The 18,841-nt window shown below is 37.3% G+C and overlaps 2 protein-coding genes across 3 annotated transcripts; one reads left to right on the top strand and one right to left on the bottom strand.

The window, feature by feature from the left end:
* Positions 1-6,272: 6,272 nt before the first annotated feature.
* Positions 6,273-7,286, bottom strand: LOC110866883. Its single transcript, XM_022116026.1, has one exon. The coding sequence runs from the start codon at positions 7,284-7,286 to the stop codon at positions 6,273-6,275; it is 1,014 nt and encodes a 337-aa protein (XP_021971718.1).
* A 7,039-nt stretch (positions 7,287-14,325) lies between these two features.
* LOC110868494 (probable LRR receptor-like serine/threonine-protein kinase At3g47570) lies at positions 14,326-17,918 on the top strand. 2 transcript variants are annotated; one of them, XM_035975237.1, is made up of 3 exons: positions 14,326-17,160; positions 17,232-17,299; positions 17,420-17,918. In XM_035975237.1, the coding sequence occupies exons 1-3, from the start codon at positions 14,436-14,438 to the stop codon at positions 17,639-17,641; spliced, it is 3,015 nt and encodes a 1,004-aa protein (XP_035831130.1). In that variant the 5' UTR covers positions 14,326-14,435; the 3' UTR covers positions 17,642-17,918. The 2 variants fall into 2 exon arrangements, with proteins under 2 accessions (XP_035831130.1, XP_021973357.1); XM_022117665.2 differs by having other exon boundaries at positions 17,232-17,896.
* Positions 17,919-18,841: the final 923 nt, after the last annotated feature.

Raw genomic sequence — 18,841 nt, forward strand, 5'->3', positions numbered from 1 at the left:
AGATGGAAGGTGCACTTGTATTAGGATTGGGCTTTTGGACTTTGGAAGCATCCTTTCTTTGATGATTGTGCTTCCTCTTCTTAGAGTTGGAGGTTGTAAAGTTAGCAACATCAGTAGTGCGATCCATCTTCATACGCTCTTCCTCCTATACGCACATAGCGACCAGCTCACTCGTCGTCCATTTCTCCTTCTGAGTGTTGTAATTGATCTTGAATGCTTCATAGGACGAAGGAAGCGAAGTGATGATGAAGTGAACAAGAAAACCATCACTGATTTCCATCTCTAGCCCTTTCAGCTTATTGGCCATGTCATGCATCATCATGATGTGCTCGCGAATGCCGCTCCTCCCATCATACTTAGTCTTCACCAGCTTGAGGATAAGAGTGCTAGCGTGTGCTTTTGATGTTCCTTTGAATTGTGCCTCCACAGAAGCCAGATAGGTTTTAGCATCTTCAAAATCAGGAATGGCGCCTCTAATAGCATTGTGAATGGATTGCTTCATGAACATGAGAGACATGCGGTTACATCTAGTCCATTTTTCATGAACTATCTGATCAGCAGCAGTACTTTGAGTAGTAAGATCTGCTGGCTTATTCTCTCTAAGAGCATAATCGAAGTCTAGCAATCCTAGTGTAAACATGAGGGCATCCTTCCATTCAGCAAAGTTATCACCAGTCAAAGGTGGAATCCCGCAATTGGGTGCTGATAGTGGAAATAAGATGAGCAAGTTATGATACTAAGAAAGAAGTCCTAATGTGATCTAAGGGCATGTTATACTAAGGCGGGCATAAATAATGACCATTTTAATTATGAAGCTGTGATAATGCCTATTACTAACATCAAAATAATAGACTTAGTAAAATTCTACTTAAACGAAGACAAATCAGCTTTGGCCAGAAGTGTAATCATTTAAGTATGTGTGCAAAGCAATCGTGACAAATCAGCTTTGGCCAGAAATGAGACAATCACTTTAGTTATTGTAACACCCGTCTAATTTCACTTGATTTTAATAATAGATTATGCCAATTTAAATAAAATATTTCATAACTAACATAACTTTCATTAAAGAAGGTCATAAGTAGTATCAACCTTAGTCAATTATGACTAAGTTAAAACGTTTCAAAAGCTGTTTAGAAATTGTTTACAACCCATACACAAAGTCTATTAGAGATTTAAAACATTGCGGAAGCTTCAAAATGTAGTGTTCGGTTCTTCATCATTCGCTTGATCGCCACCCGTAAGATCCACTTCGTCACCTATGGTCAAAACGTTAAAATCATTAGTTTTGACATTATTATATAGTATATAAACACGAGATCCAACATCTGAATTATGAAGAATAAATTATAAGTTTTTCTGGTTCCACCGTAACTTACGGTATCACCGTAAGTTACGGTAGGTCCTGGAAGTTTCTGGACTACCGTAAAACAGGGGTAAACCACCGTAAGCACCTGACCTCTACCGTAAGTTACGGTACTACCGTAACTTACGGTAGTCCCTGGAAATCAATATTTTTTTTTGATTTATTCATTACACTCAAACCCAAATCTCGGATTTCACTTTTCTAACATACCAATACATTAAATTCTCGTATTTCTAATATGTTATTTATTAACCAATATCAAAGATCAATCCATCATAATCCGGGGCATTAACTATGCCTTACTTGGTTATTCGACCCGTTTGGCTCGTCTAAGGAATCCTCCCATATGACGACTACCAACGAGTTCCAACCAAATTTTGACCAATTATTCAATATAGCGACATCACCGCTTTAATTCAAAACAACCCTTATTCTAAAATTCAACTACACATATTACAATCATCAACATTTACTTAATGTAACGGGTCAAGTTACATACCTTCAAAGTAGCCCTTTCAAACGTGGTTCGCCACCCGCTTGTCAGCTTGACGCTCCTGCGCCCGTTCCTATAGAGTTCATATATGATATGTTTAGAACTTTCTTTAATTTATAATTCGCATAATACACCAAAACATCATGATTATGCGTTTAACTTGGAAATTTCAGTTTTAAGCCTTCATAGAGGCATTTCAACAAACACTTCTTGGGCAGATTTTTTTACAAGATTAAACATCAAATCTCTAATTTATTATTTAGCCCTAATTTCACATCATTCAACCTTTTTACATGATTGATAACTTCAAATTTTCTGCAATCACTTCATAATTGCCAAATTACACTAGGTTAACAATCTATTTCCTAGTGTTCATCAAATTACACATAACCCACTAATCACCTACAATGGTGTTCATGGATTCACCAAAATCTCTTATGATTTCAACTTCTATTGGTCTAGGGTTTGTCTCTAGACACTATAGTTGTTCCTTAATCATCATAACATACACATGCAACCCTAATTTCAGATTTTTCCCAATTCATGAGAATTTCGAGTTGAGAGTTTTCCTTAAATTTTACATACCTTGTAATCCTCTTGCGATGAGGATTACGATTCTAAGCTCAGATTTTCGTTTGGACCAGATTTGCACCTCCAATTTGAGAGTTCAAGTAGAATTTTTAGAGTTTGAAAGTGGGGGTGTCGCCCCTGCTTGTTCTAATCGACCAGACACCTCCTTTTGGGGGTGTTTGGTTTGTTTTATTTGTTTAATAACAATTAAGTTTCAATTGTTACAACTTATGCCCCTCCACTTTGATTAACATTTAATTTGGTTGCTTTTAACCCAACTTTAAGTTATTTCTAGACTTGTAACTAACTAGGTTAAAATTCCTAGTTAGTATATTCTTGCTTGTTTATACTTTATAGTTATAATATAAAGTTTTATATTTTCGGTGTGTTACAAGTCCACCCCCCTTAAAAGGGTTTCGTCCCCGAAACCGAAATACGTACCAAATAATGTAGGGTGGAGACGTCGCATCTCCTCTTCGGACTCCCACGTAGTGTCCGAACCTTTCCTATGCTCCCATTTGATTTTGACTTGGTAGATTTGTTTATTTCGTAACTGTTTGACCTTTCGATCTAAAATCTCCACCGGTCTCACAACATAATTCAGACTATTATCCACTTCGATATCATCGTAATGGATATAGGCTGTTTCATCTGCTAGGCACTTTCGTAATTGTGACACGTGAAACGTGCCATGAATCCCACTTAGTTCCTCCGGTAGCTCAAGGCGGTAAGCTACCTTGCCAACCCTTCCGATGATTTTAAATGGCCCAATAAACCTCGGGCTTAGTTTCCCCCTTTTTCTAAATCTAATAACGCCCTTCCATGAGGAAACTTTTAGCATGACCATGTCACCAACCTGGAATTCGATTGGCCTATTTCTTTTGTCAGCATACGCCTTTTGCCTGTCTTGAGCCGCTTTCAAGTGTGCCCGAACTATTTCAATCTTTTTATTTGTGGCTCTTATTATATCTTGGTGGGCGAGTTCACGTGGACCCACTTTACCCCAACATACCGGGGTTCGACACTTCCTACCATAAAGCATTTCGTACGGTGCCATCTTAATACTAGATTGGTAGCTGTTATTATACGAGAACTCGACTAACGGTAGGTGAACATCCCAACTTCCTCCAAAGTCGATTATACACGCCCGTAACATGTCCCCCAATGTTTGTATCGTTCTTTCACTCTGTCCATCCGTTTGAGGATGGTACGCAGTGCTAATGAACAATTTGGTTCCCATTTGCTCTTGGAAATCTCGCCAGAAATTTGAAGTAAACCGGGTATCCCTATCAGACACGATGGATACCGGCACCCCATGACGTGCTATTATTTCATTAGTGTAAACTTCTGACATCTTTTCTGAGGTATAAGTCTCACGAATCGGAATAAAGTGAGTACTTTTCGTCAATTTATCCACCACTACCCATATGGCATCAAAACCATGATTCGTCTTAGGCAACTTGGTTAATAGGTCCATTGTAATATGTTCCCATTTCCAAACCGGAATTTCTAACGATTGGAGTTTGCCGTATGGTTTCTGGTGCTCCGCCTTGACTTGTAAACATGTCAAGCATTTTTCCACATACTTCGCCACATCCCTCTTCATTCCAGGCCACCAATAATTTTGTTTTAGATCGTTGTACATCTTGGTCGCACCCGGATGAATTGAATATCGGGATTTATGAGCTTCATTAAGTAGAAGCGCCTTCACCCCACAAGTATGTGGGACCCATATCCTTCCGGATCGAGTCTTCAACCCGTTATTCCCATCCGTCAAATCCTTCGACTGACCGATTATTCTTTCCTTCTTCCAGTTATCCTCTTTTACTGCTTCTAATTGCGCCTCTCGAATACGTTCAAGTATACCCGAGGTCAACACGAGCTGCATCGACCTTACTCGTATTGGGACATAGTCCGCTTTTCTGCTCAGGGCATCCGCCACCACATTAGCCTTTCCGGGGTGATAATGTATTTCACAATCGAAGTCTTTCACCGTTTCTAGCCATCGCCTTTGTCGCATATTTAACTTCTTCTGATCGAAGAAGTATTTCAAACTCTTGTGATCAGTAAATATGGTGCATTTTACCCCATATAAGTAGTGCCTCCATATTTTTAAGGCAAATACCACCGCAGCCAACTCAAGATCATGCGTGGGATATTTCCTCTCGTGTATCTTCAATTGCCTCGAGGCATAAGCCATAACCTTGCCCCGTTGCATTAAAACGCATCCGAGCCCCGATAGTGAAGCATCCGAATAAACCACCATGTCTTTGACTCCGTCCGGCAATGTCAGTACCGGAGCTTGAGTTAACTTTTCTTTGAGCGTTTGAAACGCTTTTTCTTGATCGACACCCCAAATGAACTTTTCTTTCTTTTGGGTTAGTTTTGTTAGCGGTGACGCAATCTTGGAGAAATCTTGAATGAATCTCCTATAGTATCCCGCAAGCCCCAAAAAGCTTCTAATTTCCGAAGGGTTCTTCGGGGGATTCCATTTTGACACAGCCTCTATCTTTGACGGATCCACCAAAACTCCGTCGGCACTTATGACGTGGCCAAGAAATTGTACCTCTCGTAACCAAAAGGCACACTTAGAGAATTTCGCATACAACCTTTCTCGTCTCAGTGTCTCTAACACTTCTTACAAGTGGTGTGCGTGTTCAGCTTCACTTTTTGAATACACCAAGATATCATCGATAAATACGATGACCGACTTATCCAACATTGGCTTGCAAACCCGGTTCATGAGGTCCATGAAAGCCACGGGTGCATTTGTTAACCCAAATGACATCACGAGGAATTCGTAATGTCCATATCTCGTGCGGAAAGCCGTCTTCGGCACATCTTCTTCTTTGACCTTTAGTTGGTGATACCCAGATCTAAGGTCAAATTTTGAAAACCAGTTCGCACCTTGTAATTGGTCGAATAAATCATCTATCCTCGGGAGCGGGTATCGGTTCTTTACCGTGAGTTTGTTTAACTCCCGGTAATCGATACACATGCGCATGCTCCCGTCTTTCTTTCTCACGAACAATACCGGTGCACCCCAAGGAGACATACTCGGCCTTATGAATCCCTTGTCAAGCAGGTCTTGAATTTGGGACATCAACTCTTGTAATTCCGACGGTGCGAGTCGGTACGGGGCCTTTGCCACGGGTTTTGCGCCCGGAATCAACTCGATCCCGAACTCTACTTCCCGTTCAGGCGGTACCCCCGGTAAATCCTCCGGAAACACATCTCCATATTCTCGTACTACCGGTACATCTTCAATCTTTCGTGATTCTTTCTCGGGCTCATTTGCGTATATCATGAATGCCTTGCATCCTCGCTTCATAAGCTTGTGAGCTTTCAACATTGAGCACACTATGGGGTTACCTCCCTTTTCGCCATAAATGGTGACGTGTTTCCCGCTTGGAGATGTTAGTTTTATCTCTTTACGAAAAGACACGACTTTTGCATGGTGCTGGGCTAACCAATCCATCCCAACGACTAATTGAAATTCTCCCATTGACATCGGGATTAGGTCTATCAAGTATTCCTCATCGTCGATGCTTAATTTGCAGCCTCGACAAACATCACAAACTATAAAACTTTTGTTGTCCCCTATTTCAACTTCTAAGGGCACAGGTAATTTCGTCAATACAAATGAAGGATGTTGAATAAATCCATGCGAAATGAAGGATTTATTCGCACCTGTATCAAACAATACACGTGCTGGAATTGAGTTAATTGTGAATATACCTGAAACCACATCGGGTTCTGTTTTCGCTTCAGCTGCGGTAAGTTGGAAGGACCTAGCCTTTGCTTTGGGGGCTTCTGCTGGAGACTCCTTAGTATCTCTCTTTCCAACTAAGTCTGGCATTCGGACTTTTTGTGGCCGGGTTGATAGCAATTGTAGCAAAGTGATACTTTTCCCGGGCATAGCGAGGCCGTGTGCCCCGTCTTATTACATATGGGGCATGGCTTGTCTTTGAATCGACATTCCCCCTTGTGTCCCTTCCCGCAGACTTTACAACTTGGCGACCCATCTTTAACATCCACCTTCTTTCCCGATTCTCCCGTTCGGGCTTTCTTTATAGGGCTTGGATTCACATCATGTGCCCTTCGCTCACCTCTTTCCACTTGTTTCTTTAACTCGATTTCCCGTTCCCGGGCGGTGTTGATAATCTCCGTGAGGGTTTCGTATTTTGACGGAGTCATAAATTCCTGATACTCAGCACTCAGCATGTTGTAATAGTAATATATCTTTTGTTCTTCAGTGGTGACTAACTCGTCACAAAATCTGAGCTTATCCATGAAGATGCCCGTGATCTTATCGATTGTTTCACCCTTTTGTCTCAGCTGGATGAATTCTTCTTTGATTCTGTTAATAACCGCTTTGGGACTGTGGTGTTTAAGGAATGGTACCTTAAACTCGTCCCAAGTCATAACCCTCGCCGCTTCGGCTCCCATTTCCTTCTTTTTCTTATCCCACCAATCCTTGGCTTGATTTCTCATTTGACCCGTTCCGTAAGCAACAAAGTCACCTACGTCACAATGGGTTCGTTCAAACACTCCTTCAACATCACTTATCCATCTTTCGCAAATTATCGGGTCAACCTCCCCGTTATAGATTGGCGGTTTACACGCCATGAATTCTTTATATGAGCACCCTTTACGTTCTCCAGTTTTGTCTTTCATAAGGTTGACAGTATCCTCCAACCTTTTAACTCGTTCTTCTACGAGCGACAACACCGTGCTTTGAATCTTTTCTATAAACCCGGATAGACTGCCTTCAATTGCCTTTCCTACTTCCTCGGCAATTATTTCTTTCATTTGTTCGGTGCTTGTCGGCACCGGATCATTATTGTTCCCTTTCGACATCTTGAAACTGAAATGTTTACATCAAACATTAAACATTTCATTCATGACATTGCTTTGTTTGTTTCGGTTTAGCCAAGTTCCTAACTTGCTTTAACCGTTCACATTTAATGCACTTTCCGGGTTTGAGTGTGTTAACACGCTCTTCCCATGCATAACAATTCATTTCTCATTCCTTACATAAGACATAATCTACTAACATAATAAGTTAATTCTTACCGGACGATCGATCAAGCTTGAACCGAACACTTTGTTGACAACCTAAAGCTCTGATTACCAACTTGTAACACCCGTCTAATTTCACTTGATTTTAATATAGATTATGCCAATTTAAATAAAATATTTCATAACTAACATAACTTTCATTAAAGAAGGTCATAAGTAGTATCAACCTTAGTCAATTATGACTAAGTTAAAACGTTTCAAAAGCTGTTTAGAAATTGTTTACAACCCATACACAAAGTCTATTAGAGATTTAAAACATTGCGGAAGCTTCAAAATGTAGTGTTCGGTTCTTCATCATTCGCTTGATCGCCACCCGTAAGATCCACTTCGTCACCTATGGTCAAAACGTTAAAATCATTAGTTTTGACATTATTATATAGTATATAAACATGAGATCCAACATCTGAATTATGAAGAATAAATTATAAGTTTTTCTGGTTCCACCGTAACTTACGGTATCACCGTAAGTTACGGTAGGTCCTGGAAGTTTCTGGTCTACCGTAAAACAGGGGTAAACCACCATAAGCACCTGACCTCTACCGTAAGTTACGGTACTACCGTAACTTACGGTAGTCCCTGGAAATCAATCTTTTGTTTGATTTATTCATTACACTCAAACCCAAATCTCGGATTTCACTTTTCTAACATACCAATACATTAAATTCTCGTATTTCTAATATGTTATTTATTAACCAATATCAAAGATCAATCCATCATAATCCGGGGCATTAACTATGCCTTACTTGGTTATTCGACCCGTTTGGCTCGTCTAAGGAATCCTCCCATATGACGACTACCAACGAGTTCCAACCAAATTTTGACCAATTATTCAATATAGCGACATCACCGCTTTAATTCAAAACAACCCTTATTCTAAAATTCAACTACACATATTACAATCATCAACATTTACTTAATGTAACGGGTCAAGTTACATACCTTCAAAGTAGCCCTTTCAAACGTGGTTCGCCACCCGCTTGTCAGCTTGACGCTCCCGCGCCCGTTCCTATAGAGTTCATATATGATATGTTTAGAACTTTCTTTAATTTATAATTCGCATAATACACCAAAACATCATGATTATGCGTTTAACTTGGAAATTTCAGTTTTAAGCCTTCATAGAGGCATTTCAACAAACACTTCTTGGGCAGATTTTTTTACAAGATTAAACATCAAATCTCTAATTTATTATTTAGCCCTGATTTCACATCATTCAACCTTTTTACATGATTGATAACTTCAAATTTTCTGCAATCACTTCATAATTGCCAAATTACACTAGGTTAACAATCTATTTCCTAGTGTTCATCAAATTACACATAACCCACTAATCACCTACAATGGTGTTCATGGATTCACCAAAATCTCTTATGATTTCAACTTCTATTGGTCTAGGGTTTGTCTCTAGACACTATAGTTGTTCCTTAATCATCATAACATACACATGCAACCCTAATTTCAGATTTTTCCCAATTCATGAGAATTTCGAGTTGAGAGTTTTCCTTAAATTTTACATACCTTGTAATCCTCTTGCGATGAGGATCACGATTCTAAGCTCGGATTTTCGTTTGGACCAGATTTGCACCTCCAATTTGAGAGTTCAAGTAGAATTTTTAGAGTTTGAAAGTGGGGGTGTCGCCCCTGCTTGTTCTAATCGACCAGACACCTCCTTTTGGGGGTGTTTGGTTTGTTTTATTTGTTTAATAACAATTAAGTTTCAATTGTTACAACTTATGCCCCTCCACTTTGATTAACATTTAATTTGGTTGCTTTTAACCCTACTTTAAGTTATTTCTAGACTTGTAACTAACTAGGTTAAAATTCCTAGTTAGTATATTCTTGCTTGTTTATACTTTATAATTATAATATAAAGTTTTATATTTTCGGGGTGTTACAGTTACGCACTTGTCAAGCATGCTAAACATAAATGAATTAAATCAGCTTTGGCCAGAATTAAGACATTTCACGTTTGTAATGCATACTCAACATTGCTTTTATAATACTTGAACAATAAATAGATGTATTAAATCAGCTTTGGCCAGAATTAACACATCAGAAGCTCATTCAAGTTAAGCTATTTTGGTTTTGTAAAAAATTATCTGATTCTGATTAGTTAATTAAGTGTTAACAAAACCAAGTATTTAATAGCAAACCACCTGTTAGTCCGGATCGAGTTAGGTCTCGACTGAGTTTTGAGATCTCGAGTCAGTTATGAGGTCTCGAGTCGCAACCTTTGTCTCGAGTCGGAACCATGGTCTCGACTACTGTATTTTATGAGATTTCGAGTCATAATGAGGTCTCGAATCGCAACCATGGTCTCGAGTTGTGAAGATTATGGTCTTGAGTCGCAACCTTATGGTCTCGAGTCGAGACCTTTGTCTCGAGTTATAAAGATTTAAGCCCTTATGATTTCGAGTCGAGACCTTGTGGTCTCGAGTCGAGATCTGTTGGTCTCGAGTTGTGAAGATTTAAGCACCTGATGATTTCGAGTCGAGACCTTATGGTCTCGAGTCGAGACTGATGATCTCGAGTCGTAATCTGATGGTCTCGAGACCACTGTTAACAGCTGTTTTGTGATAATAACTGGAAACTCGAAATTTTTGGGATTGTGGGATAATGTTTCTTGTTTTATTGCTGATCTAAACTTATCAAAGATTTCGAAAAATAATAACTGATTATCTCTTTAACAGTTTTTGAAAATTTTAGTAGATAAAATTCAGATCAAAACAGTAAAAACACCTACTAATCCAAATTATATTCCGAAACTTAATGAATTTTCGAGTTTTCTTAGAACAATATGATGAACCCTAAAAATTTAAAACATAATTCTGGAAATCCGAAACCTGAATTTTAATGGTTTTGTAATGGTTTTCGTAACAACAAGTTTAACCCTTTATGATTTCGAGTCAAATATATAAACATTCTTCCGAAAAACAGTGACTTCGGCACATGGTACTCGAAATCAGCCGAGACATTTAAAAAGCTTTAAAAATTCCATTTTCCAGATTTTTGATCCCAGAATAATGGATACGAAAACAGAACTGATTTATCAACATATGCTCTGATACCACATGTTGGATCAGTTCTGTTTAAACATAATGGAAAAGATGAATAACATACCTGTTACAGCAGACAGGCCAGCAGAGAATCCAGTCAGAGATGCAGCCATCGAGTTAGACATGATTGTCAGGATGATCTGGTTCCTCCTTAGGGTGTAAAATTATGATGGTGATGAACCGAAACAAGGGAAGAATCGGTTAGGGAGAGAGAGTCGTGAATGATGTTATGAGGGTTGTGTGAATTGTGTAATTTTTTCTAACCCTTAAACTCTCTAATAATCTCCTTATATATACACCCAAGAGGAAACCTAATTAGTTAATAAGGGTAATATGGTCCATCAACAATTACCAACTAATTATTAATAGGTTATTATTATATTTTGATCTAATATAATATAAATGATTATAATGGCTAAAAGATTAAATATTATATTAATAATATATTTAATCTCACAGTAAAATCGAGCTGGACTCACGAGTCACAGCGTATTTTTATCTACGTATTGCGTTTTATGAAAAGTTCTGCATTCAAAAAGATTTATTAATGTCACCACATATTTTTTTTATCTACGTTACGTTTTGTGAAACCAAGCCGAATTCACAACATATTCTTTTTATCTACATTTCGTTGTATGAAATTGAGCCGAACTCATGAGACATATTTTTTATCTACGTTTTGTTGTGTGAAAAAATATAATATTATATATTCCAAAAGGTTTTATCTAATTCGCTACATATTTTTTTAATCTATATTTTGTTGTATGAAACCGAGTAGAACTCACGAGACATATTCTTTCTATCTATGTTTCATTGTGTAAAATCGAGCCGAACCTACCACTTAAAAAATTATTTAATTAAATAGTAAAGAAAAATGTAGTTAATAATAAAAGCAAAATAAAAACATATAAGAGTTAATTATGCAATAAGTCCATATGGTTTTTCAAAAATAATAAAATTGGGATTAAGAAATGAAAAAATGACGTAATAAATTAACCTTAGTTCTTGGTTATTTTTTATTGATATTGTCTTTGATACCAATATCTATACTATATAATAAAAGAAACCACTTTAGGACACATGTCACTCATTGGAGCCATCTATTTTTTAGCCTATTAAAATAAAATAATTATTTAAAATTAAATAATTATTTATGAGATATACGTAGAGATATACTATTAAATATATATAATTATGAGATATACGTAGAGATATAGTATAGATTAAAAACTTATTTAGAAAATATACTATTAATATTAAATTATTATTTTTATAATATATTTCCTTGAGTAAACTTCCATTTTACTCCCTGTGGTTTGGTCACTTTAATGGTTTTTTCCCAAACTTTTAAAAATAGTCATTTTCCTCCAATAGTTTGCTATGGTTTTTCCATTTTGCTCCCTGCCTCTAACACGCTTAAATTTGAGGATTACAAATTATTAGTGATTTTAATATTATAATAATATATAGTTTTTTAATACTTTTATTATTTTAAAATATTATAATTATAATAAAAGTTATTTTCTTTTTTTAATAACATATAAACGGGTCTTGTGGTTTTTTAATTAGAACTGTCAATTTAGGTAACATATTTAAATTGTCTATGACTTTAATCAGTAAATGTTTTAAATATATTTATTTTAAATAAAATAATATATATTTTTTAAATATGTTTTATAAAAATAAGAATATGACTTAAGATGTAATTTTAAGGATAGAAAAATTATTATTATTTAATAGGAGAGAAAATGCAGGAAATCAAAATCGGAAATTAATCAGAACTCAACGCGTGTATTACACGAGGTTTTTTAAAGATATAAGTTTTTATTATTTACTATATAAAATTACATTTATTCAACCCGTGTAACACACGGGGTTTTTTAAGATACAACCTTTATCATTTATTATACAAAATTACATTTATCCAACCCATGTAATACATAAGGTATTTAAAAATATATTTTTTTTATTATTTGATATATAAATTTAACCCGTGTAATACACAGGGTTTTTTAAAAATATAACTTTTTTTATTATCTGATATATAAAGTTAGATTTATTCAACCCGTACAATACACGGGGTTTTTAAATATATAAATAATTTATTTTTTAGTATTTTTTTTTCATTATTTGATGTATAAAATTATATTTATTCAACCTGTACAACAATACAAGGGGTTTTTAAAGATACAACTTTTTATTTTTTAGTATATAAAATTATATGTATTCAGTCCATGTAATAAACAAAGTTTTTAAAGAAATATTATTTTATTATTTAGTATATAAATTCACATTTATTCAGTCCGTGTAATACACGGGGTTCTAATCTATTAGGATGTTATACAAAATAAAAAAATAATATACTTGATTGTTGTTATAAACTCTTTGGGGGGGGGGGGGGGCGTCCCGTGATAGCCCATCCACCACGCGTGGAAGAGAAGGGAACACCGCCGCCATGGGCGTAGCATAGTTGTGGCCCGATGGGGCGCCCGACCCTCGAACTTTTTGCTCATTAGTGTTCGGTATGTAGTTTTCGTATAGAATTTTTTAGGTATATACGTTTTTGATCCCCCGGTTTTATAATTTGTTAGGTATAATTTTAGGTACGGTGACTTCCGACCCCCGGTCGGAAATCTCAAGCTTCGCCACTGACCGCCGCCACCCATATGTTTGACGCGTGAACTTTAAAACGCGTGAAGTTTTTAACGCGTTTTACATGTTTGTGTGGTGAATTGTTTTAATGTTAGATGTTTGTGTGGTGACTGTAGGGATGGCAAAAAAGCCCAAGCCCGATGGGTATACCCGAAACTCGAAACATACGGGCCGGGTATACCTGAAGCCCAATGGGTATGGGCCGGGTACGGGCTTAAAAATAGAAAAAAATTGGGTATGGGTACGGGTATGGGATTTAGTGATACCCGCCCGATACCCGGCCCATTTACCCGAACTATAGATTTCCATATATATAAACTTAGTAAATGTACTTATTACCTCCTCTATAGTCATATGTGGCTATTTATTTGGCAAGTGTTTAGTTAACATATAACTTATTTTTAAGCATGTATATTGGATATGGAAGCTATCACTCTTTATTATGTGGATGTTTTATGCAAATAGGTGTTCCTGATACAATTATTTAATTAAGTAATCGTTTTAGTTTAGTTTAGTATATGTGGTCTGATTATGATATGTAAGTTATTAGTCATATTTTATTTATTATAGTCATTAAAATAGTAAATTATATAAACATCAAAGTAAAAATGCATATTTGTCCTAACATGTATTTTTAAGAAATTAACGGGTATACCCGATACCCGTGGGTATGCCCGATACCCGACGGGTAATTACCCGAAAAATACCCGACGGGTAACGGGCCGGGTATGGGCCAAAGAATTACAACCGGGTACGGACATGGGATTACCAATACCCGGCCCAAGCCCGGCCCATTGCCATTCCCACTGGTGAGTGATGAGCATTTCCACTAAAATCCATTAGTAGTGATGGAATAATGCTCGATGACATAACAGAAATTGATTAGATGTTGTGAGTGATGGGCGACCCTATCCCCTTATCTCAACCGTGTGACTGAGTTTTTCTTGGGTCAATTAACGTAATGTGTTTGGATACGATTCCACGAAATTAATATAAAGGAAAAAAAAAAAGCAAAATGAGTGGTTGAAGAGTATTTGTTGACTAGAGATATAAAGTCATTAAATGCACCGAAACTAAAACGATGCTTACAGAACAGTACTTGGCGAATATTCAATTAATTTCATATGTTGATAACATTGGCTTCACTATTGGCATTCCATGGCATTTAGGCTAACATACAAAAACTGAGGTTATAAGGCCAACAAGCATCATTTGTAAAATGAGTTCAATGCAACAAATGACTTGCTTATCATCTTCCTCTCCTTTTCTTTTCCTCTTTCATGCTCTTATAATCACATTTCTAACTTTTACCATCATTTCAGCTTCATATGGTGGCGAAAGTGAGACCGATCATCTGGCTTTGCTGGATATTAAGTCATGGATCACAGATCCGCACGAAGCTCTATCATCATGGAACAATTCGATTCATTTTTGTGATTGGAGCGGCGTTACATGTGGGAAGCGGCACAAAAGAGTGACTTATTTACGATTGTCATCGAAAGGTCTAGAAGGCTCTTTGTCTCCTCATGTTGGGAACCTTAGCTTCCTCCATGGGCTTTCTCTCATTAACAACACCTTTCAAGGATCCATCCCTCATGAACTCGGTCGTCTTTCCAGACTACGCTTCCTTGATCTTGGATATAACAAATTCAATGGGTCCATTCCAACTAGCATATCTGGTTGTTCTAACCTGGAACATATTGGTCTTTCCTATAACGAGTTAGCTGGAAGCATACCCAAGGAGATTAGTTTCCTCTCCAAACTTACATTTCTTTCGCTTTCTAATAATAAGTTAAGAAATGGAATTCCATCTTTCTTAGGGAATATTACATCAATGGAGTTGTTCTCTGTTTCTGGAAATCCTTTGGGTGGGAGTATCCCAGATACCTTACGCCATTGGAAAAATCTAAAAGAAATTTACTGTGAATCTTGTAATTTATACGGAACCATCCCTAACTCCCTTTATAACCTTTCACTCCTGACTAATATTAGCTTGGGTGATAATCAACTCAGTGGTAGTCTACCTCAAGACATGTGTTCAATGCTCCCTAATCTTGTCCTCCTACAATTATGGGGTAACAACCTAACGGGGCCTCTTCCACCGTCCATTTCTAATTGTTCGAGACTAAGACACCTTGATGTGACTGACAACAAGTTAAGTGGGAAGTTGACAATCGACTTTGCAAAACTAAGAGATATTAGTGTGATATCCTTAGGTGATAACATCTTTGGAACCAAAGAAGATGTTGAATTGAGGTTTATTGATTCTTTGAAAAATTGCACCAGGTTAAAGAGGTTGAGTCTTTATAATTGCAAGTTTCAAGGAGTGCTCCCTACATCAATAGGTAATCTTTCTAACCAACTCAATTATCTATCTTTAGAAGAAAACCAGTTACATGGAAACATCCCTAAATCGGTTGGTAATCTAGTTGGCTTGGAAATGTTATCGTTAAAAGGTAACCGTTTCACAGGAAAAATCCCCTCAACCATTGGTAACCTTCAAAAGCTGAAAGTAGTTCACTTGAGTGAGAACCAACTTTCAGGGTCGATTCCTCATGCCATTGGAAACTTATCAATGTTAATTTCACTTAATTTAGGTTTCAACATATTGGAAGGGTATATTCCATCAAGCCTAGGAAGTTTTCATCATCTATTAGAGTTGTACCTTAATGACAATAAACTTAGTGGGAACATACCTACACAACTTCTTCAGGTTTCTTCTTTATCCATAAAATTGGATCTGTCTCGAAACAACCTGTTTGGTTCACTTCCAACCGAGGTTGAAGACCTCAAAATGTTGAGTGATCTAGATTTATCCGATAATAATCTATCAGGTAGCATTCCTAGTAGCCTTGGTGATTGTGCTAGCTTATCAAGGTTATCCCTCAAAGGCAACTTATTTCAAGGTATGATTCCACCGTCATTAAGTTCCATGAAAGGATTGGTGGAACTTGACATCTCTCACAATAACTTATCCGGCCAAATTCCTCCATTCTTAGGACGATTAGGGGCATATTTGAACCTATCTTATAATGATTTTGAGGGTGAATTACCAATGTTGGGAGTGTTCGGCAATGCAAGAGCGTTCTCTATTTTTGGGAATAGTCGGCTTTGTGGTGGCCTTGTTGAACTTAGGTTACCCAAATGCAATGTGATGAAGAAACATAAAAAAAAGTTACCTTTGTTTGTAACTGCCATTTTGATTGCATCTACACTTTTCATTATAATATGTTTGGCATACGCTTGGTGTAAGAAGGAAAAAAATTTGATTGCATCTACACTTTTCACTATAATATGTTTGGCATACGCTTGGTGTAAGAAGAAAAACACGAGCCATCCGTCTCATCCTTCAATGAGCAAACAATTCATAAAAGTTTCGTACAATCAACTTCTCAAGGCTACTAATGGGTTCTCTGAAGCCAATTTGATTGGAAATGGTGGATTCAGTTCCGTTTATAAAGGAACCTTTGGTAAAGGTGATGGTAGATTGGTTGCAGTCAAAGTTCTACATCTTCAAAATCCAATAGCTCAAAGAAGCTTTACGAGGGAGTGCGAAGCATGGCGCATCGTTCGACATCGAAACTTGCTGAAGATAATAACTTCATGTTCAAGTGTTGACTTCCAGGGAAATGATTTTAAAGCTTTGGTGTATGAGTTCATGCCTAATGGGAGTTTACATGATTGGTTGCATTCAGTTAAAAGTACATGGAGACTCAACCTTCTTCAGATAACAAATATTCTTACGGATGTCGCATGTGCACTTGATTATCTTCACAATCATTGCATACCAACCATTGTTCACGGTGACTTGAAGCCTAGCAACATTCTACTTGATGAGGATATGGTGGCTCATGTTGGAGATTTCGGTTTAGCTCAATTATTTGGAAATTCATATCAAAACAGCTCAATCGGGATCACAGGAACAATTGGTTATGTTGCTCCAGGTAAAATGCACATTTTCATATTTACATATTTATATAATGTACCTTTTTTATGTTGTTCCTTGTAATTGCAGAGTATGGTCTTGGAAGTGAGATGACAAATAGTGGGGATGTCTATAGTTTTGGAATATTAATATTAGAGGTGATGACTGGGAAAAAGCCAACTGATGATATCTTTGATGAGGGTCTTAACCTTCACAAGTTTGCTTCCATGGCGTTGCCGGACCATGTAACAAATGTTGTTGATGGTAACTTTTTACAGGTATGTCAAAAAGATGAATTTGCTATGCAAAATCAGGAAGAAAATGAAAAGATGATAAATGAATGTCTGGCTTCAATAGTCAAGATTGGAGTAGCATGCTCCTTGGATTCCCCACAGCAACGGATGGATATCAAAAAGGTTGTACATGAATTGCAACATATCTCGGATACACTTCACAATATTTGTTACTTTAAGATATTGTGCACGTTCTTTCATGTCTAGCACGAAGATTGCAAGGGAGTTGAGCGGAACCGCATCTAAGAAATGTTGTATGTGTTTGTTACTTTATCCGACAAATTTGTTATTTTGCTTTATTTAATGTTGTCGTGAGTATGAGTTTCATGTTAGACTAGTTGTAGTGGGCATTATCCCACCACCATGTCAGCAAAAATCGGCGCTAACGGCTAAACACTGTTACTGGGGAGCCATGGAGCTCTCTGCCAAGGCTTTAACGAGCGTGAAGGGGGAATGGGAGATGGGGTCCACAAATGGCAACCAGTCACTTCCTTTAACGAGCGTGAAGGGGGAATGGGAGATGGGAGACGAGGTGTGACCCGCTTCGGTCAACCCGACCCGGTTACAACCTTTTATATTTATGTAAATGCAAACGTGTCACACCCCAATTTTCCACGTGTCACCGGTGGGCCCGGTGGGGAGTATAGTGACGTAGTTGGCATCATCATAGACAAACAACACAATATATAAATGCACAGCGGAAGCAAAAGATAAATATATTACATTCCGAATATACGTAATGTCAAAGTATTACAACGGAAGGTAAAGGATCCACAGGCGGATCAATAAAAGAAAACTGTTCAATAGACTTTAGGCATCTAAATCTTGCAAGATTCCTTAGTGACGCCCTGAGCTCCCAGCCAATTACGCATAGTACCTGTCACTTAACCTTTTGGAAAAATACGTCAGTTTACACTGGTAAATACAATTAACTGACTCATTTTGGAAAAAGAGTTTGAAAAGTGATTTGAGTGCAAACGGCACAAATTATCTTGACACATTGATTAAAATGCACAGAGGCAAAATTAATCTTTATACTTGGGACAATTTTATTAATAAAAATCTTGTATCCGATTTACATGGTTGTCCAACATTTAGGGCCGGTGATTATACAATACAAGCCGGACAAGATTAATCGACACACCACAAATATAATCTCACAAGAAGATAATCTCACGAGTGAGTATACGTTATACATATGCAACAGGAGGTGTTCTGTCTACACCTTGTGCTTACGTCGTGGCCATTCACTTTTTAAAATGAGCCAAGGATATCCAGGACACGGTCATTAACCCCCAATGTTATTTGTTATCAATCAACACAGATTAAAACGGGATTATGTAATTTAATCATCTCCGATTAAACAGTTTCTACACCCGACCAAGCGGTATTTTATAATACCGTATC

This window comes from Helianthus annuus, chromosome 7 (assembly GCF_002127325.2).
Source record: "Helianthus annuus cultivar XRQ/B chromosome 7, HanXRQr2.0-SUNRISE, whole genome shotgun sequence".
NCBI lineage: Eukaryota > Viridiplantae > Streptophyta > Magnoliopsida > Asterales > Asteraceae > Helianthus > Helianthus annuus.

Excerpts from the sequence above, each read along its gene's own strand:
- LOC110866883 (XM_022116026.1), bottom strand. The coding sequence starts at position 7,286 with ATGTCGAAAGGGAACAATAATGATCCGGTGCCGACAAGCACCGAACAA.
- LOC110868494 (XM_022117665.2), top strand. The coding sequence starts at position 14,436 with ATGAGTTCAATGCAACAAATGACTTGCTTATCATCTTCCTCTCCTTTT. Across the intron at positions 17,161-17,231 it reads AATTGGTTATGTTGCTCCAG|AGTATGGTCTTGGAAGTGAG; the intron begins GTAAAATGCACA and ends TTGTAATTGCAG.